The 24,424-nt window shown below is 43.9% G+C and overlaps 1 protein-coding gene across 1 annotated transcript in view; it reads left to right on the top strand.

Annotated features, from left to right (window-relative positions):
* The first annotated feature begins 6,982 nt into the window (after nucleotides 1-6,982).
* Nucleotides 6,983-24,424, top strand: part of EIF4G2 (eukaryotic translation initiation factor 4 gamma 2) — a 30,184-nt gene continuing 12,742 nt past the window's right edge. The window contains exons 1-3 of the mRNA XM_061612774.1: nucleotides 6,983-7,331; nucleotides 21,564-21,840; nucleotides 23,111-23,218. Coding sequence (XP_061468758.1) covers nucleotides 6,983-7,331; nucleotides 21,564-21,840; nucleotides 23,111-23,218 — 734 coding nt within the window. The remainder of the gene's footprint in view (nucleotides 7,332-21,563; nucleotides 21,841-23,110; nucleotides 23,219-24,424) is intronic.

Raw genomic sequence — 24,424 nt, 5'->3', positions numbered from 1 at the left:
ATATGGGACTATAGATTACATCCTGATGTGAGGTCTTAGACAAGGTATTTTAGGCCAATCGTTGTTCTGCTTTCAGCTGGAAGTGGAATAACAACTCTGCTTCCAAATCTCTTGGTAGCCAAGTGGGACGTCCCTGTTTCCCCAGCCCCAAATATTGGAGGGGGGCAGTTTTCATTGACACCATTTGGTATGAGAAAAGGGTTAAATATGTCCTCCTCACTGACTGCACTCCAAATCATGATTCCACTCTACCCACTGCTGCAATTGGTGGTGGTGGTGGAGAATGGGGAAAGCTATAAAGTAAATGTGATTGGAGGGGATGGAAGCTAGGCATGAAAAACATGGGAGGGGTGGTTATCTATTTATTTTAAAACATTTCTAAATCACTTAATATTAACATCCCTAAGTGGTTTACAAAAATAACCCAAAAGCAATAAAACAGTATAATAAAAACAGTAAAACAGCATTATAAAACCAGTAAAAACAGAAATTCAGTAATAACCGGGTCTGTTCTTATGGGTCAGGGGGGAAAAAACTTCACAAGATGTCTGAAGCAACTCATTGTGGTTGCCTCACATATGGAAGAGGGGAGGGCAGGGGCAATGGCAGAAAATGCCCATTTTCAGGTCCCCACCCTGTGATATTCTGTTGGGTGTGATGCCATTAGTACAATTTCCCCAGGTGATCAACTTGATCTTACAGGTCTATGCCAGGGCCCATGAGAGGAGGGTGCAGGGGGTACATCTTACCTGGGCCCGGGGACAAAAAGGGGGCCCGGGAACCAAAGGAGGGGAGCTCCCTTTTCCTCCCTATGTTATGTCATTTCCTGCTGGCTCCCATTCTGCAAGCCTGCTACAAATGGTGCTTTTTTTTCTTTCCCCCTAACTTGTGCAAAAAAGCATAACATTGTTCAAATAAATATTTGTATTTCTGTTGGATTCTGAAAATACAAATAATCAAACTTGAGGATTTTTTCATTTTTTATGAAACTTACTCTGGAAGAAACTGAGCATGCTCGGTGGCCGAGGTAACAAGAGGAAGAGATACTTTGACCTTAAGAGGGTGTGGTCATTAGAAAGCTAGATTAACCCTTCCCCTTTAGTATGAAAGGGAAAATGCGGTTTGAGGGCTCATATAAGGTAAGCAGTGTGAACCTTTAAACCCTATCACGATGAGAAAATCATCTCTCCAAAATGTATTCTCACAAATCAGGAGCCGAGAAAAGAAAAGACAAGAAAGAACGAGAGGAAAATGAAAAAAGGGCTCAACAAACACTCTTTCAATTTGGATTAAGTGCGGCTTCAAAAAAAATTTCATTGAACTCACCTACAGAATTGGAGCAAGAAGAAACTGTTGGAAACCTCATCCCCAAACAAGGAGCAGCTGATTTGGATAATCATCCACAGTATTTTGATGAAGGGGCAGATGCAGAAAATGAAAATGGAAAACAGAAAGAAACAGACATACAGATGCATATGGAAGTGAATTTGGAAGATGAGAGGAGTAATCATAATATAGGCCTTGACACTGGATGTATCACAACCGAGTTTCCATCTCAAAAGGAAATAGAAAAGTATGTTACGAATGGTCACATCCCTCTGCCTAAAACATTCCCAAAAGACACCTGCAATCAAGTGTTCCCAGAAAGCATACTGAAATTTCAAAGCACTAATGGAGAACTACATGTAAGAGACTGGCTTGTCTGGAGTTAACAGAAACAAGCTTTATATTGCTTTACATGTCGATTATTTTGGCACAAGACAGTCAAGACTAGCACTTCTGCATCTAAGTCTGCACTGGTATCTGCTGAAGGCTGGGATTCTAATGGGAAGTGGGATCCTACAGGATCCCAAAACATGAAAAAGGCAATAGTCACAGAGAATGTTACCTAGCTTGGTGAGAACTAGCAAGGAGCCTGCTGTCTGAGACAGGAGTTGACATCATCTTAGAAGCGTCAATCAAAACTGAAGCTGTGAAATGGTACAACCTTTTAAAGCGCATCATCGATGTACTCTTTTTGGGAGAACATGGTCTAGCATTTACTGGTTCATCCCATCAAATTGGTGATTCAAACAATGGAAATTTTTTAGGACTCATTGAACTGCTCTCCAGGTGGGACCCCATCCTTCAGGAACATGTGCTAAGTGTAGAGGAGTCACAGAAAAGGAGTGAGCGGCTTCAAGTTCATTATCTGTCCCCTGATACACAAAATAAATTTATTGCAGAATGCTCAAATCTTGTGAAACAACACATTTTGCTTGAGAAGCAATCTGCAAAGCACTTTGCAATAATAGTAGATTCCACACCAGATTCTTCCCATATTGAACAAACAACATTTCTTTTGAGATACGTACTTTTAAAAGAAACGCAGTATGAGATTCAAGAAAGATTTCTCAAGTTTGCAGACTGTAGCAACGAAAGAGGGGAAGAAATTGCTCAGTTGATAACTGATACATTGAAAGAACATGCTATTCCTCTCAGTGATTGTAGAGCTCAAGGCTACGATAATGGGGCAAATATGGCCAGAAAATACAACGGCGCACAAGCAAAAATACAAGAACAATGCTCAACAGCAATTTTTTCACCTTGCAGTTGTCACATACTCAACTTATGTGGAAATGCTGCTGCTGAATGCATACCTGAAGCAATAACCTTTTTCAGAACAATTCAAACTGTGTACCACCTGTTCAGTTCCAGTGCTAAGTGGTGGGAATTACTACAAAACCGTATTGGTTCTCTTCATGGTATGTCTGAAACAAGATGGTCAGATCGTGTTGAATGTGTAAAGCCTTTTGCAGCTCACTTGCCTGGCATTAAATTAGCACTGGAAGACCTCCTAGAACTAAATTTGATGGCCAAAACAAGAAATGAAGTCCATGGAGTTTTATTATATGTGACATTTTTTGCCTGTGTGTTAATGTCAGCCGTGTGGTACAAAATATTAGCTGGCATAGATATTTGCAACAAGGTCATCCAAGCTAGAGATGCCACACTGGATGTTGAAGTAGCAAACATAGAAACTCTCCTCACAGAGCTGACAAAACTTCAAAAGAACTGGAAATGCATGTGGAATGAAGCCAAATTGGTTGCGTCAAACCTATATATAGAAATAAAACTCTCCAGTAGATGTGATGGAGTTAGGGACAAGAGGGCAAGGCCGCATGACGACAGCACACCTGATGCTAACTTGGAAGAAATGAATGACACAGATGATACTCCAGAAGAGGCCTACTTCAGAAAATGTGTGTTTTACGTTTTGGTAGACAATGTTATATAGCAGGATTAACTGTCCGCTTCAATGCTGTTAAGCAGTTGGCAGAAAAATTTGATTTCTTGTGGAAATATCTCACCATGTCCAAAAGTGATGTGAGACAAAAGCTTTATCTTTATAAGAGCAGTATCCTGCTGACCTTAACGGTGATGATTTTGGAAAAGAAATGCAACATTTACCCTCAGTACATAAAGCAAATTTTGTAAATGCACAGTTAAAGCCATTAGATCTGTTGAACTTGATAACAGAGTACAGACTTGGTGACCTGTTTCCAAATGTTTGTGTTAGCTTAAGAATACTATTAACAATTCCAGCAACAGTAGCTTCTGGAGAGAGGTCATTTAGCAAACTTAAGCTAATTAAGAATTATTTAAGGTCTACAATGTCTCAGGAACGTCTTGTGGATTTGACCAGGCTAAATATTGAATCAAACATTGCCAGAACAATTAATTTTCATGCTGTGATTCGAAATTTTTCACAAAAAAAGGCCAGGAAAGCTTTTTTTTTAAAGTAAATAGTAAGTTTATCTACCTCGTTTCGATGTGAATTCTTTCTCCTTATCTGTATTGTAGCATAAACAAAGATGTTCAAATCAAATGTGCTTTCTTATCTTTGATCCTCTTTTATTTTATTTATATTTATCGTGGAGGTAGTATAACAGCATAAGGCCTTAAATGCAGAAAATTAACAGAGCGCTCCACTCCACCCCTCTCTCGTCTTCCATATCCTTTTGGACCTTACAGGCTACAGCTCATGGCATAAAACCGTAGTGGATAAAAACAGAATGACTAATGGAGAAGGGAAGGATCCCAAAAGAAACTTTGTACCCCCTGATAAAATTCCCCTCAGAGGCCCTGGTCTATGCAGAGGCAGCGTTTAGTTCATGACATCATGCAGATACCTTGTAGAAAGTGAACAAAGTGTGGCTTTTAAATGCATGGGGTGGAAGCAGCCTGTGTTTTAAACGGAAGATCTGAAGCTTGGACTTTCATGGAAAATAAGTTTCTCAATGACTACTAGGCATGATGTCTGTGTACTACCTCCAGTATCACAGGCAGTATTCCTCTGAATACCAGTTGCTGGGTAAGATGAGTGGGAGAGTGCTCCTGCGCTCAGGTCCTGCTTGTGGGTTCCCATAGGCATCTGGTTGGCTACTGTGAGAACAGAATGCGGAACTAGAAAAGCTCTTGGTCTAATCCCGCAGGGCTCATCTTCTGTTCTTATGGTTCCCCATATCACAGTTGATGTTGATGAGGCGTGGGGAGGGTTGAACAGGCTGCACTAACATCTTCATGGGGTAGCCTGTTAGTCCTTCCTCAGATATATGCTCTGAGCCCATAGAGACAACAAAACCACCTGGGGTTAATTATTTCATCCTGGTACAATCATCTGAATCATTTTGCAAAATGGTTTGAAGCCTTTGCAAATACATCGCATGCTGTGGCAATGCGTGCAGTGAAATGGTCATCTGTAACCACCATTTGTTACAGGTTCTGAAGTGTTCCAGAGATGTCAGAAACTATAAGCATCAGAGCTCCTTTTCACCAATGCTGTGGGAAGTGCTGTAATGCAGCTGACGCCCATACTGTTTGGGCTGTGAACACACTAGTCACCCGAGCAAAGCATTTCCATCAGCCACACCTGGAGGGGGAACAGGTCGATCTGCGGATCAGTTGCAAAATCTCTTTGAAGCCGATTTTTAAAAAAACTCACTGAAACAGCTCCCACCAGCTTTTTTAGTAAAAAGGGGTGTGTGCCCCTGTTTTCAGGAGAGGGGGAGACACACTAGAACCAGCAGAACAGTGAGTGTGTTTCTACCCTTGGGTAATACGAAAAGTCCCCAGTCATGTGAGAGGAAAGACTGCAGCTCCTCCCCATGCCAACAGCCGTGGATTCCACACCACCTACATGATGCGAGAAGGACTCTGTTCTGTCACATGCCATCATCTTCCTTACCTGGTCCCAATATACATAAATGCTGTTAAAGTTACTGTACAGAAAGGATGGGGAACATGTGGTGTACCATGTGGTGTAACATGTGGCCAGTGTCAAGATATTATTATTATTATTATTATTATTATTATTATTATTATTATTATTATATCCCTCCCTTCCTCTCAGCAGGAGCCCAGGGCGGCAAACAAAAGCATTAAAAACATAAAAACATCATAAAAACAAACTTTAAAACACAGTAACAAAACATCTTCAAAACTGTTACTTAAAAAAACCTATGAAAACATCTTCTAAGATTGAAAACATTTTTAAAAAGAAAGTTTAAGAACAGTTTAAAATAGAACAAAACATCTTTGAAAACATTTAAAATAAAAGCTTTAAAAACATCTTTTAAAAAGGTTTAAAATATATTTTTTTAAAGAAACATATTAAAAAGCAATTCCAACACAGATGCAGACTGGGATAGGTCTCAACTTAAAAGGCTTGTTGAAAGAGGAAAGTCTTCAAAAGGCGCCGAAAAATAACAGATGGTGCCTGTCTAATATTTAAGGGGAGGGAATTCCACAGGGTAGGTTCCGCCACACTAAAGGTCCGTTTCCTATGTTGTGCAGAACAGACCTCCTGATAAGATGGTATCTGCAGGAGGCCCTCACCTGCAAAGCGCAGTGATCGACTGGGTATATAAGGGATAAGACGATCTTTCAGGTATCCTGGTCCCAAGCTATATAGGACTTTGTAAACCAAAACTAGAACCTTGAACTTGGCCCGGTAGCAAATGGGCAGCCAGTGCAATTCTTTCAGCAGCGGGGTGACATGTTGGCGATACCCTGCCCCAGTGAGCAGTCTTGCTGCTGCATTTTGCAACAGCTGCAACCTCCGGACCAACCTCAAGGGCAGCCCCACATAGAGCGGATTACAGTAATCCAGCCTGGAGATTACCAGTGCGTGGACAACAGTGGTCAGGCTATCCCGGTCCAGATATGGACACAGCTGTCTGTTGACCCATAGGCAATACTACCTCTGGTTATTTTCATCAAGCCTGAAAGCCTGGAACAAGGATGGGCATTAGCAGGAGTTAAGTTTCTTGAAGGTCCTTGGAGAGCCTTGGCAAGAGGCCTGTCACAGCCTCAAGGCCAACCACCTGCTGCTACCAAGGCAACTATGTCAGATAAAGGCTGGAGAAGCTTTTACCAGCTTTCTGTGGGGGTTTTGATTCTGTGTGGAGAAGGAGGTGTCGTGAGGGAAAAGTGAAACCGTTTGTTTTGTAGCCTGTAAGCGTTCATGCCTTAATGTCCAAGTAAAGGACTCTTAAACTATCTCTTGCCTCTGGAGTTTCTTGACCGTCTCAATCTCAAGTGTAAGCTGCGCTGATCACGCAAACATCAGCAAACACCAACAGGGTTATGGGCCCAGATCCAGCGCATGCTACACGAGAGTAAGAGGCTGGTCTGAACTGAAGGCAGTGTTCCAGAGGGCAGCTTGATTGATCGTGCCAGACAGAGGTGAGCAACGATGGCTGTCAACATGTCTGGAGGCATGCCGATGGAAAGGCTTACGGAATCTAATTACGCCAGCTGGAAGCTGAGGATGAGAGCTTTCCTGATAAAAGAGGATTTATTTGAGGTGATAGAAGGGACCCCACCAGCACCACCTCAAGCGGCCTGGAGGCGCAAAGATGAGAAGGCGCAGGCATTTATTACCCTGGCTCTATCCGATCCTCAACTTTTGTACGTGAGAGATGAACCCTCAGCCAGACGGATGTGGGACGTGTTGCAGGCCCTTCATGTGCAACAGACAGCGGGATCCAAATTGTGTCTGGCAAGGAAGCTGTACCAGATGTGCTTAACGGATGAGTGCACTATGACTGAGCATCTCACAGAATTCCGGCGCTTATTCGCTGAGTTAGAGGATAGAGGGATGGATCATAGTATTCTTCAAAAAGTCTATATTGTCCTGGCGTCCCTGGATGAGTCTTGGAACAATTTCGTGATGGCCATGGAAGCCATGCCCGATGGCGGATTAAATTTGGACTTCATCGAAGAAAAATTGAACCAGGAATGGCAGAGACGACAAGAGAAGAAAAAGACTGAGCTGCAAGCTGTCAAAAGTAAGCAGGCAAGCTTCAAAGAGCAGCAGGGCACTAAAACGTGTTATTTTTGTGGAGCGCATGGGCACATTCAAAGGTACTGTGCAGTCAAGCGAAGAAACAGAGATGGAGGCTGAAAGCAGAGCAGCGTGAACTTTGTTAGCACAGAAAAGCCTCAGTCTGTTAATTCGCAGTGGATTTGTGACAGTGGAGCGTCTCATTGTCTTCTAAAGGACCCTAGTTTATTTCACACGGCAAGAGAAGTGCAGGACTCTGTGCTTTTAGCGGATGGATCGCGCAGAGCTGTGCTGGCACGAGGATCTGTCAAATTACGTGAGCTTGGCATTATTACAGATGTTCTGTATGTTCCTGACCTGTCTAGTAACATTTTATCTGTTCAGAAATTAGTGAGTATGGGTTGTAAAGTGATGTTTGAAAGAGACAAATGCATTGTGCTGAAAGGGGGTGAAGTCTGCATGAGTGGGTGCCTGAGAGATTCACTGTTTGTTATGCAGAGTAATCAGGCAACGTGTGCGGCACTGAGTGCTGAGAGACAGGCACACAAAGGTTGCGTGCATGATTGGCACAGAAGGCTGGGGCATGCAAACTATGAAACCATTAAGAAAACCACTGCGCATAGCGAAAATCTCAAATTGACAGATTGTGGGCAGTTGATTGATTGTGATGCCTGTAACAAAGCGAAAATGACAGTTGCACCCATAAACAGGGAGGCTGAAAGCACGACAACTGCTCCCTTCCAGCTCATTCATGTAGATTTATCAGGGCCAATACAGGCTTCACGAGGAGGTGCGAAGTATTTTATGGTGGTGGTAGATGACTTTTCGAGATTCACTCATGTTTATTTGCTGAAACAGAAAGATGAGGCAGAACAGAAGCTGCGTTTGTTTATAAAGAAGATTGAAACACAGCATCAAGTTACTGTGAAAGCGATACGCTCAGACCAGGGAGGGGAATTCACAAGCAAAGCGTTAAATGAATACCTTGAAAGTAAAGGCATTGAACAACATTTCACAGCTCCATTTTCTCCATTCAGCAACGGTCTTGCGGAGAGAAAAAACAGGGGGCTTCAGGAAATGTTAGGTGATTCCAGTTTAGCATACTCTTTCTGGGCAGAATCTATATTGTATGCAAATTATATACACAACAGGGTGTTGCACAGTGCTATTGGAATGTCACCCTACGAGAAACTCACTGGGAGAAAGCCGCGGGTGCAGCACATTGAAAGGTTCGGAGCCAGATGTTGGGTTCACATTCCACAGGGGGAAAGACGTGGCAAACTGGCACCCAGAGCACAGGAAGGGTTTGTGCTGGGTTTCCAGAATGTGTATTACAGAGTGTGGGTCCCACAAACACAGCAGGTTGTTCTGAGCAAAAGCATTAAAGTCTCAGACAAGCCTTGGGATCATAGACAAACAGTTATTCTTAATGGGTCAGACGAAACACCAACACAACAGCCAACACAAGGGGTAAAAGTGGAAGGAACACAAATTCCATTGAAGGATGCATTAAATGAACTGATTTGGGGCAAGCGTAAAACAAAGAAACGTAAGGCTGACAATCTGACATATCCTGAGCAAGCTGTGCCAGGAACAAGCTCAGGTCGTGTTGCAGTGGGAGCCGAAGCTCCAGTTCCCTTAAGACGCTCTGAAAGAGCTAACATTGGGAAGCCGCCTGACAGATTTACAGTGGGTGTAGTCAGCGGCCCGGGTATGTGTCAAGAAATAGAGATGGATGCAGAGACTTTGTATCTGACCTGTGTACAACCAAAGTTTGATTAATAAAGTTTGAGCTGTGTGAACTGTAAATTGAAAATGTAATGTATGCAATGTACTGAAATGTAACTGGAGACTAAAATGTATTACTGGATGCATACATATGTAAAAATGTAGTGTAGAAATGTACTGCTGAAATATAAATGTAGTGTGCAGTCTTGATGAAAAGGTGGGAGCTGTTGACCCATAGGCAATACTACCTCTGGTTATTTTCATCAAGCCTCAAAGCCTGGAACAAGGATGGGCATTAGCAGGAGTTAAGTTTCTTGAAGGTCCTTGGAGAGCCTTGGCAAGAGGCCTGGCACAGCCTCAAGGCCAACCACCTGCTGCTACCAAGGCAACTATGTCAGATAAAGGCTGGAGAAGCTTTTACCAGCTTTCTGTGGGGGTTTTGATTCTGTGTGGAGAAGGTGTCGTGAGGGAAAAGTGAAACCGTTTGTTTTGTAGCCTGTAAGCGTTCATGCCTTAATGTCCAAGTAAAGGACTCTTAAACTATCTCTTGCCTCTGGAGTTTCTTGACCGTCTCAATCTCAAGTGTAAGCTGCGCTGATCACGCAAACATCAGCAAACACCAACACTGTCTTACCAGCCAAAGCTGGAAAAAGGCACTCCTAGCCACTGAAGTCACCTGGGCCGCTAGTGACAAAGATGGATCCACGAGCACCCCCAGACTACGGACCTGCTCTTTCAGAGGGAGTACGACCCCATGCAAAGCAGGCAACTGACCACTTATCCAAACTCAGGAACCCCCAATCCACAGTGCCTCCATCTTGCTAGGATTCAGACTCAGTTTATTGGCCCTCATCCAGCCCACCACCAAGTCCAGGCAGCGGTCCAGGGCTTGCACGCCCTCTCCCGATTCAGATGTTATGGAGAAATAGAGCTGGGTATCATCAGCATACTGCTGACACCTCAACCCAAATCTCCTGATGACCACTCCCAAGGACTTCATATAGATGTTAAACAGCATGGGGGACAAGATGGTACCCTGCGGCACTCCACAGCACAACTGCCAGTGGGGTGAAAGACAGTCACCCAATGCTATTATCTGAGAACGACCTTGGAGATAGGATCAGAAGCACTGTAAAACAGTGCCTCCAATACTCATCTCACCAAGTCGGCCCAGAAGGATACCATGGTCAATGGTATCAAAAGCTGCTGAGAGATCAAGTAAGAATAACAGGGTCACACTCCCCGTCCTTTTCTTGATAAAGGGCATCCATCAGGGCGACCAAGGCCAATTCAGTCCCATAACCAGGCCTGAACCCAGACTGGGATGGGTCAAGATAATCTGTTTCATTCGAGAGTACCTGCGATTGCTGCGCCACAGCCCTCTCAATCACCTTCCCTATTTGCAACTGGTCGGTAGTTGTCACAAACCAATGAGTCCAGGGTGGGCTTTTTCAGGAGTGGTCAGATTACCGCCTCTTTCAAGGCAGCTGGAACCACTCCCTCCCGCAATGATGCATTGACCACACCCTGGATCCACTCGGTCAGACCCCCTCGGCAAGCTTTAATAAGCCAAGAAGGGCAAGGGTAGAGAGGACACATTGCTGGCTGCATCAACAAAAGCACTTTGTCTATGTCATCAGGCTGCATCAACTGAAACCATTTCCAAGAAGTTGCAACAGACGTTGCACCGGACACCTCATTGGGGACTACAGCAAATGTGGATGGGGCATCAAGACTGCTACGGAGGTGAGCAACTTTACCCTCCAAGTGCCTTGCAAACAATTCACAGCGGGTCTCCAAAGGGTCTAAAACTCCATTTCCTGGAGTTGATGTCAACAGAGCCCTGACAATATGGAACAGCTCCACCAGAAGGCTTCTTGAGGATGCAATGGAGGCAAAGAAGTGGGCCTTCTTTGTCACCCTCACCGCCATACAGTATGCACGGTTATGATGTTTTACTCATGCCCAATCAGCCTCACAGCACGTCTTTTGCCACTTGTGCTTTAGCCATCGTCCAGCTTGTTTCATTGCTCGTAGCTCACTGATGTACCAAGGTGCAAATCAGGCTCCACAACGCCAGAGAGGGCACTTGGGGGCAACCATGTCAACAGCCCAACACGCCTTGCTGTTCCACAGCATGACAAGGGCTTCAACAGGGTCACCTCTTTATCTACTGGGAACTCCCCCAGGGCATTCAGGAATCCTGTGGATTCCATTAGTCTCCAGGGGTGCTCCATCTTAATCTTTCCACCACCCCCTGCAGGGAAGGATCAGAGCCATAAGTCGAAACTTCACCAGGAAGTGGTCTGACCATGACAATGGGGTGACATCCACCCCCCTATCTCCAGACCACCCCTTCCTCCATCTGGAACAAAAACCAAGACGAGGGTGTGCCCTGCCCAATGTGTCGGGCCATTGACAACTTGAGACAGCCCCATGGTCATCATAGAGGCCATGAAGTCCTGAACTGGAACACCAGAGGCAGCCCCAGCATGGACACTGAAATTACCCAGCACCATCGTTCTGGGGTCATCCAATACCACAGCCGAGATGGCCTCCGCCAGCTCGGTCAGAGAAGCTGCTGGGCAGCAGGGTGGATGGTACACTAGCAGCAAACCTAGTTTCTGTATCCTCGGCCTGACACCAGGTGCAGGCCCTCACAGCCAGCTCCAACACAGAGTGATTTCCTGGTGACAGAGATGGAGGTTCTCTAGACCACAGCAACTCCTCCCCCCATCCCTGCAGCCTGTGCTGGTGTTGCACCAAGTATCCAGGTGGGCAAAGCAGGTCAGAGCAACTCCTCCCAGCTCACCCACCCAGGTCTCAGTAATGCACACCAAATCGGCACCTTCATCCACAATCAAATAATGGATGAGAGTGGTCTTATTGTGTCCCGATCTGGCATTAAACAACAACACACAAAGGCCAGTGGTCACAGCAGATGAGCAACGAGGAATCCAACCATGAGAGGAGTGGGAGCAAGGAACAAGACTTAGATAGCCCCACCCATGTCTTCTATGGTAATTCACCACCTCCCCGCAGCCATACTTCCCTTTACCCATGATCTCTGAAATTGGGGTGGCATCACCCATGTCCCTCCTTACTAAGACTCCTCCTAAACACCTGATGTGGACCTAACAAGAGCCCACCAACAAAACCTACCTGAGCCAATTATCCCAGTAGGTCTCTGTGAGAATTGGGAAGAGGCATACCCATTCAAACTTTTTCACACAGGGCCCATCAACTACTACTCCTGTCTCACACCCAGGGAGGGCCAGCCTTCTGCCAGTTACAGACTCAGTCTCAAGGCATCTGGTGACTTGCCTCTATCATTCAGTTCACTGCACAGACACTCACCCTGTGCAGGAACTACACATCCACCACATGCCCTCCCCACCACCAATCTCCTCTAGATTGGTTTAACAGAAAAATAATGAAACAAATTAAAAGAAAAAAGGTAATAGAAGGGGGGCAGCACCCTCACCCTTGGGACTCCCAAATGGGCAGCTGTGTTTTTATGCCTCCTGACCCAGCTAGCAGCTGATGCAAGAGGCTGCAAGATTAACTGCAGCCTCTCTCTGGAGCAAGGGTCAGGCAGGGGGTCCCAGTCCTTGCAGCACTTACCAGGGATTTCAGTTGTCTCAAGGGACAGCAACCCAGGGGATTGAGCAGCAAGCACCCAGATGCTCAGATACTCACTCCCAGGGCAGGTCTTGTAGGAGTTGCAGTTCACACAGTCTGCAGGACTACAGGGTACCCATCCCCACTGCACAGGCAACTTGTCTCTACAAAGTGCTTAGATCCTATTTATTTGCCAACTTTACAAACATCCATTTAAAAACCATGTATACCAATTGGTCTGACCTTATTGATTGGGCAGAGAGTCAGTGTGTAGTATCTGAAAGAAGCGTTGCCAGAACTTGAAATCTGCTTGCAAGTCACGTTCTTTGGTCTGGAAGACTATACTTATAGATTTGGGAGGGAGGATGGTTGAGTGTCTCATCTATGACAAAGGAAATGCACTCTGAACATGTTTCAGTGTATTCTTGTAATTACCTTACAAACTCCAGAAATCAGCCTTACTAAAAGATATCAAGAGATTCCTGGCTCAAATTAAACATAAACTGAAAATAGCATCCAAAGTCAATGTATGTCAATAACAGTACTGATTGATAGGATGAGAATAAAATGATTAACATTTGGGATTGCCAATTTTTTTCTGGCCTTCCTGTCACATCCACACCATTCATTTAAAGCACATTTATACCACTTTAATCATCATGGTTTCCCCCAAAGAATCCTGGGAATTGTAGTTTACCCCTCACAGAGCTACTACCCTTAACAAACTACAGTACATTGGACAGGATGAAATAAACAAGAGAAGTTTTTCCTGGCATACAGATGCATTGAGGATGAAAGCTTTACCTGCTGGATTTCTGCCTGGCAGACAGTTGTTAAAAGCACAGAAGCACATCCAGAAAAAAAGCTGGCAATTCTACAGTAGCTCCCTGTGAATAAAGCTGTAGTTGCATGTGTAGTGTAGGTCATGGTGAACAATGAGTTAATTCTAGCTCAGCTGTCCCATTTCTCTTTCACAGGTGTTGGGGGGGGGACCTATACAACATTAGATATTTGAGAAAGGTAGGAGAAGTAATGAGAACTATGGATTTCAAAAGAAAATGTTTTTGTCTGCTTGCTGAATCTTTAAAAATATAGATAAACGGGGGGGGGGGATCTTCATGGTTTTAAATATCCTGCTGACTCATTCTAGCAATTTAGCATTGTGTAAGTACTTGGGAATGTTAACTAACTGACTCGATGGATCATATGCATAAATAATCTTCTGCTATGTCTTGCATCTTGCAGATGGGTAGTTAATGCTTATGTTGCTGCAGTAGTTTCTGCTTGCTATGCATTTATTTAAGGCTAAGTGTCGCTTCAGAAGGATTAGGTTTGTGGGTAAGTTAAACTAGGGCTGGGACTAAAGCAAGCTGGTACTGCCCAACTATTGGTTGCTGTTTTTACTGTCATTATATTGTTAATGGGCAAACAACAGCCTTGGCTAAAAACTACAGTCTGCGGGGGGGGGGGGGGGAGAGAGAGACTAGAACTCTTATACCAGTAAGTGCCAGCTCTATAAAAGTATCCTTAATGCACTGCATTCGGGAGATCCCATCTTATCTGCTCTATTGTTGTTTCTTTTGTTTCATATTGCATGAAATTTTTTGAATTCCTAAGCTTCATCAGTTTCTATAGAAACCTTTATGACCTTGATTGGCAACTAGCACTTTTGACATGCTCCTTTGAAGAAAGGGACAGGGCAAACCCTTACCTCTGGACAGTAGGCTACTATCCATTCCATGTTGTTGTGATTCTGTTATAAATATTATCCTGGCCTTCACACATAGTAGTGCTCTCAAGAAAGCTTACCAAAAAAAGTAATCAACAATTCAAATAGTATAAATAACCTGTATATGAAAAGCAGCCGAACATAAATATTGCTGCATTCTCCATGTTTCTCTAAGTAGTGAGATGTTTCAGGGGTGCAGTGCTTACCCAGGTTCAGGCTCCTTTGGAAGGAGGTCACTGTAAACATCTGGTATTTTGTAGCATTTGAGTTTATTTACAAATATACAAGTTGAGCATAGGTGGAAGTAAAGCTTAAGCATCCCAACAGACAACCAAATTTACTGCATCAACATCGGATTCTCAGAAAGACAGCTCCCAAAAAGCTTACAAAGCACAAAGCTCAGCTGGGCTTTCTCTCAAAACTCAAGCTGCACTTTCAATTGTTTCTTTTCACTTGCAGACCTAGATTACATCTTCCTTAGAGGAGGAAGATATGCCCCCTACCTTCTTGTCTGATTACGTTTTTCCTATTCTGAACATCTCAGAGTGGTCTTGTATCAAAAAACAATTGGCTCCTGTGGAGACTCATCCTCCAAATACCCTAGGCTATTAACACTCCTTAGTCAGTTTCAATACTCTGACCAGGTATTGTGAGACCTTTTCACAGATATCTGATAATAAAACCCATAACAATATAAATGTTACTGCCCCACCATACTATTGATTCCTCCACATTCCTGTTTTCGTTCAAGCAAGCTTCTTTTTTGTCTCATCTCTGCCTGAAATATACGTTTGTAGTATGCCATTATAGAACAGATCCTTGCAAAGTCTGAGACAAGAGTTCAGATTTGGCCCATACAGTTGTCAGTACCTGCTGCATATCATTCAGCATTCTTATGAAGATGTTTATTGAATGCAGTTTTGTCTTATTGCTGTAAGTCCAGCTATTCAGCATGCTCAAGCCACATCTGTCTATTGGAATACCACAGAGGTTAGCAAGAAAAAAGGTGAAAGTAGCACCTCAAATGAACAAAACAAAAAGGAGACAACACTCTTTATTGTAGCTCAGTGCATTTCAGAGTAAAACACTCTTTTTTCTTCTCTCCACATCTATGTTGAACTGTTCAACACAGATGTGGGGAGATTTTTTTTTTTAAAAAAAGCTCTGCTACTTTTTCACACTAGTTCTTGGGCTGATTAGATTTTAAGGAACTTACAAGCTTTTCAAGCTCCTTGAAGGTGTGCTTTACTCCAAAATGTATTGAGCTCCAATAAACGGTATTGTATCAGTGAGCACCAGAGCCTGTTCTCCTTTTTCTTTCATATCGCAGAGATACCTTCTTCCATGTGCTGCATCAGAAATGGGGAATCTGTGGCCCTCCAGATGTTGTTGAACTACAGATCCAATTATCCCAGACCACTGGCCATGCTGGCTGGGGCTGACGGAAACTGAAGTCCGACAACACCTGGATAATCACTGGTTCACCACCTCTAAGCTATTTTAAACCTTTCTGTATTCTTCATTAAGGTCTGCATAGCTATTCCCTCAAAGCCCTACCCCTGTATGTGTCAATGAAGGGTCACATTCATGGGCTGTCTGTTTTCATGATGCACACATTGGTGGTACCCATTTAATAATTTAGTTCACCTGAATCTACTAACTCTTCCATACAAGATTTCTTTGATATTACTAGGGTGTGTTTGCCAGGACCCTATTTCCATTCTTCAGCAATGAGCATGAATTTGGAATTAGATGAGGCTTTAGAAATGCAAACTCATTCAGCCTAACTTTAGTATGTTCTAGCAAATAATGCCGAAAAGAAGTGGGTTCCAGTCTGTCACACCTCAGCCACATTTTAGAACAATGATAACTTTTCTTACTAACAAATTCCTCTGAAACAGAAGATCTCCTGGCATACTAGCACCATATTTTCTGCAGCTGTAGATTGTATGAGTCAGTCTTTAAAATATTCTGTGATATGCAGTGCAAGCCTAAGCATGTTAACAGTCAATAGCAATTCATTGTGGTGTGTGTGGGATCTCTCTTTTGGTCTGGAAGCATCTCCACACTAGATCTCCCCGCCCCCTCCAATATGGGCACCAATCATGCATGCATTCCTGTTGCTTTCCTGTTTCTCCTCTGTTTTGACCTTTTGTCACAACTGTATTAATTTAATTATTTATATATTTATTGAATTTATATCCCACTCTTCCCCCTGAAAGAGCCCAGGGTGGCAAACATAAACAAAACAATGTAGCAAAAGGAAAAACATACTAAAACAGTTAAAAACATTCCAAAATATTTTTTTAAAAAGAAGTCTAAAACACATTTTAAAAATATATAAAGAACTGCCCCTACCCCTGTCGGAATTCTATTGAGTTGCGTAGCAGAGCGGAGAGTATTGAGCGAGCTTGCGTGTGTGTGTTTGAATCTTTGCTAAGATTCTACCTTCTTTGCAAATTAGTCAGACAGAGACTTTAAGCTGTAAAATAAGAAACAACTACTTTATTCTGGAAGTACATGCTTGATAGGAAAGAGTCCTATATCTAGCTAACTAGCTATGTTGGAGCAGTCTGCACTGGTCCCAGTGCAGCTCTCATGCTGGTTGAGAGGGAGAGACAAAGGAAAGATGTCTGCTCCCCTCTCGAGAGAGAGGAAGGAACTGGGAAGGCAGGAAGGAACTGGGATCAACATCCTTTGCATATCAGACTAGCAGGAGGAGGAGAGATGGCAAGGATCAAAAGACAGGTATAGCCTGGCAACAAGGAGGTCTCCTCCCTAGCTACCCGTTTTAACGCCATGCAGCCTCAACCCACCAAGTTGAAGTTGAACCTCATTACATACCAGTGTAAGATGTCATAGTATTGCTATCCTACCTGGTCTGGAGCTGCAATGTGCTTGTGATAGTATATAACTCCATACCTTTCCATTACCTGGCCAGCTCTCAAAGATTTGTACGTCTGAAATGTAGTCTCTCAGATATACGGTAGTGAGTCCTGCTAGAGCTTCAAGGCAAAATTGAGATGAGGTTGACAAAGATGTTGCTTATTTCACCACCCCTCTATTTTTTTCTTTGAAAGTGTAGACTGCTGCAGTGGAGTGAATTGTCCATTTACTTTAAAATATTTGTCTAGAGCTCAGCAGACAACATCACTTTAGTGGGTGAAGCATGGCTTGCCACTCTCTACCTTTACAAGGAGGCCTCTTTTATATCAAGAAAGATGAAATTGACAAACCAATGCCAATTTCACAGTTTTCCACTTTTGTCTATAAAGAAGTGGTAGCAGCAATAGCCAGGGCTTTTATGAGGAGAGGCAGATGAAGATTCCTCTAAAAGAAGCAGGTGGCAGGGACCCTTAAACTGAGAGGATAGTGACTTCCCTCCCTTGAGTAATAGTAGATAATAGAATCATAAAATCTTAGAATCATAGAGTTGGAAGGGGCCTATAAGGCCATCAAGTCCAACCCCCTTCTCAATGTAGGAATCCAGATTAAAGCATCCTGACAGATGGCTGTCCAGCTGCCTCTTGAATGCCTCCAGTATTGGAGAGCCCACCACCTCCCAAGGTAATTGGCTCCATTGCCATGCTGCTCTAACAGTTAGGATATTTTTCCCGATGTTCAGTCGAAATCTGGCTTCCTGCAACTTGAGCCCATTATTCCGTGTCCTGCACTCTGGGATGATTGAGAAAAAATCCTGGCCCTCCTCTATGTGACAACCTTTCAAGCAGAAGCAATGCTGACTGTACTGGCCACTCTTTACAGTGTCTTGCTGTAGCTTCTGCAGTACAACTGACTCTTTTCGAAAAGCTGGTCCACAACATGAAAATATTGTACAATTTAGCAGGACATCAAACCAGTGCTTATATAGCATTAGGCCAATGTCATCCTCTGACAGCACCTTAGGATATCTTGAAGTCTCTTCCAGCCATCTAAATTTTGAAGAGCCTCCAGTGTATCCTATCTTCCTGTATCTGGACTGCTCAAAAAACAAACTCCGTAACAGGTCAGTTAACACACAGCTCATAGATAAGCGAGGACCTTGGGGAGAGACCACAGCTGAGGCAAAGCACCTGTTTTGCATGCAAAATGTTCCAGGTTCAACCCCTGGCATCTCCACATAGACCTAGGAAAGAGTCCTCCCTGAAACACTGGAGAGAGCTGTTGTCAGTCACCATCTGAAACATTAGAGAGAGCTGTTGCCAGTAGACAATACTGAGCTAGACAGACCATCTTAGCTGGTATAAGGCAGCTTGTTCAGTGTCTGACACTACACCAAAAAAATCAAGTTCACATTATATAACAGTGCCACTCCAGTGTGCTCTAAAGAACACTTGTAACCATTGATGTCTGGATATGCATTTGCCAAAAATCTACTCAGCCAGGGAGAAGGCGAGTTGTACAATGCAGGATATGTGCAGAGATATAGGCCTGACAGTCATACCCTCCCACTTCTGTCTGACCAGGCCATACACTTCCATTGCCTGTGAAATTTATGGTGTACATAACACAGGTTGATCACTTGTGCCTTAGCCAGAGCTTTAAAGGGGAGAGAAGGCAAGAACTGTCATTAGGGCATAGCCCTTGATTTTATCCGACATAATGTTTAAAGTAAAGGGTGAAAAGTCAGTGAATCTTGTGAAGGAAACATATGAAACTGAGGCTGTATAGGAAAATATTTTTATTCTGTAGGTGTTCATCCATCATTGTTGAGTCATATTTACTTTATTTCTAGTGACCTAGGAGCTAGTAGAATGATATCTACAAATATTTAAACCATCCATGTCCTAAATTATTGGAATGAGACACAAGATGTAAGTAGTTTTGTGTAATCATGACAATTACATGAATCCTGTGGATTAATACATCACCTCATTTCTCTAAAGGAGTAAAGAAGAAAGGGGTGGCTAGGCAAGCGGACAACAAATATTTTGTATGGTACACCCCGCTTCTCCAAATGTTATGTGCCTTCAAGTCGATTATGACTTTCGCAACCCTATGAATCGGTGACCTCCAATAGCATCTGTCATGAACCACCCTGTTCAGATCTTGTAAGTTCAGGTCTGTGGCTTTCTTTATGAAATCAATCCATCTCTTGTTTGGTCTTCCTCTTTTTCTACTCTTGTATTTCCCAGCATTATTGTCTTTTCTACTGAATATTTTCTCCAAATAGTGGGAAGTTTTGAGAGGCAACTTCTTAAAAGATTATTTCCTTGTGAGGTGAGAGTCTTGGCTTCTGGTGTCTGTCTTATTTACAAATTGAGCATAGGAGAACAGGCAGTCTCTCAGACAGACAATGCTAATCTGTAATGCAGAATCCCCTGAAGTAAACAGTATGCTCTTACCTTCTTGCTGGCCAGCTGTAAAATCTCAGATTTATGTTTATTTGCTGGCTGCATTCCAATTGCCAAACTGTTTTTCTCCAGTTAATATAAGAACATAAGAAGAACCCTGCTGGATCAGGCCAAAGGTTCACCTTAGTCCAGCATCCTGCTCTCACAATGGCTAACCAGATGCCTATGAGAGGCATGCAAGCAGGACCTGAGTTCCCAGTATACTAGCAAGTAGGGTACAGGCCACAACTAGGAGGCACCAGCCATCCTAGACCATCAGTGCTGTCTTAACGCAACAGACTAGAATCTAATCAACAATTTTCTGCAAAACACTTTCTGCGCTGTGATATGAAATGAAAATCTTTGTTTTGCAACTGCAGTTTACTAATGTGTGTTAAACATTTAAATTCATGACCTCTGTAGTCACATGAGCAGTGAAGTCACTATTGCACAGGTGTGGTTTGGATAATTCTGAAACTATGGTTAAGACACAACATAACTATGTGCTGGATAAAGAGAGCACTGTAGTTAGTCAACAATGAATGCATACTGTCTCTTTATAAAGGATAAAATATTTCGGTTTTGTTAGGAATACATACGTTGTGTGGTAATATCATACATCATTACATTTGGAAGTATTTCAGAATGTTTTCTTGCAAACCTAGCATGCAAAGTTGGGATTTATATTTTTTTTCTTTCTAAATGCTCATGTTTTGGGGAGATAGGCATGTAGCAGACAGTAATATGTTCTGTGGCATTTTGAACACCTTGATAGTGAGCCCAATGTGGATGTGCAGCATCTTGCTTAAATTAGTTTTTTTTTTTTAAAGTTCATGCATTATTAATTGCATTTGTGACCAGAGCCAAAAGCTGGAGCCCTGAGCAGTTTTTCTAGAATGTTGTTCTTCAGCACATCCCAATAAAATAGGTTTAGATTGCTACAGCCATTGGGCTTTGGGGGGCAGTTTGAAACAGAGAAGGTTGAACTCTACACTCGCAGTATTTCATAAATGCTCCACCGTGTTTGTCTATCCATGTGAATTAGCATTGGACAGCTGTAATTTTTAGGATATTCCACTTGCTCGCCTAGAGCAGGCCTAGAGCTAGTTCACCCACATGACCGCTGCTGCTTCCTAACGTTGTACCTTAATCCAGCAATTTTTACGCATGTGAACAAAGCTATGGGACGGTTTTGCCAGAAAGCACATCCAGGTATATTTCTGTAGCACTGGACGTAGGATTTACTGAGAGGAGGGCGCACAGAGAATAGCCAGGATGCCCTCCAGCAAGGGAGATAGCTGCCTCCCTCCGTTTCTGTTACTGGAGGAAACACAGTGATGGGGAAGGGAAAGAAAGGCATCCAGGCTGCCCCAATTGACCCGGAGCGTCATTTGCGCAATCTCCCACCCCAGATTAGTGTATACGCAAACTCGAGGCCCTACTCATCTTTGTGAATGCGGTACTGCACTGCGGCGCTGCTTCCCGTCAACCAACCTTACCTCGTCCTCCTCCTCCTCAGTTCTGTACCCACCTCTTTTGCTCATTGTGATTGGTCGTCTTGCCAAAGTCTCCTTCGGCGATTGGTAGCCGGCATGCTAAGGAGGGTTTGGCTGAGCGCTGTGTAATAAAGTTAGTGGGGCCGTCTCAGTAGGCGCTAGAAGCGGCAGCGAGTTGGTCCGATCTCTATGGAGGCGACGGAGGGAAGCGCTCGGTGGCTGCTGTGGTGACTCGGAGACCCGTCCTGCTATTCACACTCTCCCCCCCTCCCTACCCCAGCCCCGATCCCCGGCTCCCTCTCCCTCTCCCTTCTCTCGCCTCTCCCCAGCCCTCGCCGCCGCCGGTCCTGGGGACGTTGACGAGACTCTAGGGAAGGTAAGTGTTAAGTCGTCGTTGGTTCAGGTGATACGTGGGGATGGCGGCGGGGTCAGGTCCGCTTGTAGCTGGGAACCCTTAATGCCGGGATTGCGGGTAGAGAATGAGGAAGGCTGCCGGGAGCTGGCTGCCGCTACACAAAATGGCCGCTACCTAAAACGGCCGCCATCTTGTCCTCGCTGCTGCACGTTCGCTCCGAGATACAAAATGGCGGCGGCCGCCGAGACCGGGTTCTCGATTACAGCCGGCGCCTGGGAAGGCAAAGTGGGCCGGTGGCGGTCTTTGTCTGAGCGTTAGCTGGTGACGCACGATAAAGTACGGTATGGATGCGTCTAAGAGTCTCCTCCCACATCTTTTACGCGCTACAGAGGGAAGTTCTAGCGACTTTCCGACTATCCCACGTACTCTGCGGGGCAGGGAGTAATGGCCCCCACCTGGCCACCCCGACGAAGACCCCTTTTTCATCTCCTACCCTTGGAAAAGCCAAATATCCCCCCCGTCCCATCCTTTGGGGTTAACCAGTAGGGTGGTTGATGGCCGGTCGGGTTGTCTAGCAGCAGAGAACAAAGACCGGGCCTAATCTCCTGATGGTGCGCTGAGCCTTCAGACGGGCGGTGCCAGAAGGTCTGGAGGGGAGGGGAGGACCGAGGGTGAGCTGGGGACTTGACTTAGGCTAGTGCTTGTAAGGGGATGGGCCGTTTCCGTAGCCTTTTGTTTGCCTGTAGCCACGCCGTCTGGTCTCTCCTCGCCGCTTACCTCTCTCGTACGTGTTTTTAGGATAGGCCACCGCCTTGGGAGGAATAAGAGCCACGTGTGTTGCTGATGTGGCGCTGTAAAATTAAAAAGCCAATCTTGGCGTTTACTTGGGAGTAAACCTCATTGAAGTAGATGGGACTATGCTAGGTGGAGAGTCTAATGTCATGCTAAGGAAGCCCACCGGAGTGTGTCTATATTGGTTCTATTTTTTGGTGCCTATTACCTATGCTAGTTTTGTGTCTTTAAAAACTGGTTCAGTTTCAACTCGTTACCAAATTCTTAATCCTAATTCTGCTTCAGAAAGCAGTGCTTAGTGTGCATCTTCATAAACTTGTGCTGTATAGACATACTTGGTATTTGATTCACATAAGACTGTAATATAGGCTATTTAAAAATCATATATAATCCCTAGTTTTCTGTGGGTTATTTGAAATCTAGGTTCTTTATTTTGAAGAAGTTACAATACAGACAGCTCATCTCTTAGGGTGGTGTTGTAGTACTTTGATTATCACATGCATAATATAGATGAGAAAGAAACTGGTTCTCAAGTAGCCAGTAAAATTGTAGGAAACTGCACAGAAGCAGTGGTTCCAAGATTAAATTATTAGCAAGATCTTCTGAATTCAGTGAGACTTAGTTCCAGTTATATGGGATTAGGATTGCAATTTAGGCTTTAACTTTTTAAAAACTAGCGGAGCCTTGGTAATCAAACACTTACAGTACAAATTCTTGATTGCCTCCTAGGTTTTGTTTTTCCCTATCCTGCCAATTTATTATTCTTTTGAAGATTCTTCATTGTCAAGCCGCCAAAGTGGAGAGTGCGATTGCAGAAGGGGGTGCTTCGCGTTTCAGGTTTGTAAAACTAGATTTTGGTGAGCAGATGGAAAAACAAAGCAGCTTAATTGTTGATGCCAGTCAGTTATTTAACAACCTTGATCTGCAGTTAAGGACAAAGTGGAGTAAAGTCAAATGTACAAGTATTGCATAGCAAGTACGGGTATTGCACTGCCGCAACTGAGCCATCAAGGCCTTGTGTAAGTTATTTTGTAGGGCAAGGGGAATAGCAGGCTTGTTTGTCAACAGGGCTACTCTCTCTTCTCCCCCCTCCCCCATACATTGCATCCACAGAACATAAATAGTCCCTTTAAGATAGACATACCACATGTCAAGACTTATAGCCCACAACACGTGACAAATAAGTTACAGTGCTATACAGTACAGCTACAAGAAAAACTTGACACAAATAGGCGCAAGAAGGTAGTACAGGAATACCCCGCTATACGGACCTTCACTTAACATACACTCGCTTTTACGGATATACTCCACCATGCCCCTGTTTACATACACTTGCTTCACACTTACAGACACTTAACGGTGCGTGGGGGTGGAAATAGACGCGACTGCGCCACCGCAAATCAGCTGGGAGGCACAGCAGTGCAGCAGCAGAGGCTTTAGCGCAGGGCTTTGAGGCTCCGCATGAAGGAGAGGTAAAAAAAAGTTTTAAAAGGTAGTGCTTCACTTTAAGGACATTTTCAGTTTACGTACTTGCTCTAGTTCCATTGAGTACGTTAATGCGAGGTATTCCTGTACTCCAACCAGGCTGTTTGGCAGGATGTTTCTTCCTCTACAGCAGCGCAAATGCCATATGCACCCATAATATTTGGTTCTAAATCTGTTGACATAACTCGAGAGAAGTATAGAATATTCTCTTAAATTCTGCTTTTAAAAGTATGCAAATTGATCCAGTTTACAAAAAGTAGTGTACCACCTGTCCCCACATACATGAGAAAAAATCCAATAGTCTTGACTGGCAGTTTCCCTATCTTGTTGCGTGGAGATTACTTTGGCTTGTCACAGATGAGCAGGCATATGGCTGTTTACAAAATTGTTTTGGCAAATGTAATAACAAGCAACTTTTGTTTACTTACTTAATTTATATCCTGCCTTTCCTCTCAGAGGGAGCCCAGGGCAGCAAACAAAAATACTAAAAGCACTCTAAAACAAAAGACTTTAAACATATTAAAACAAAACTTCTTTAAAAACCTGTTAAGAAGCAAT

This window comes from Rhineura floridana, chromosome 2 (assembly GCF_030035675.1).
Source record: "Rhineura floridana isolate rRhiFlo1 chromosome 2, rRhiFlo1.hap2, whole genome shotgun sequence".
In the NCBI taxonomy this organism is placed as follows: domain Eukaryota; kingdom Metazoa; phylum Chordata; class Lepidosauria; order Squamata; family Rhineuridae; genus Rhineura; species Rhineura floridana.
The sequence above is the reverse complement of the archived record's forward strand: the minus strand, read 5'-3'. Positions and strand labels throughout refer to the sequence as shown.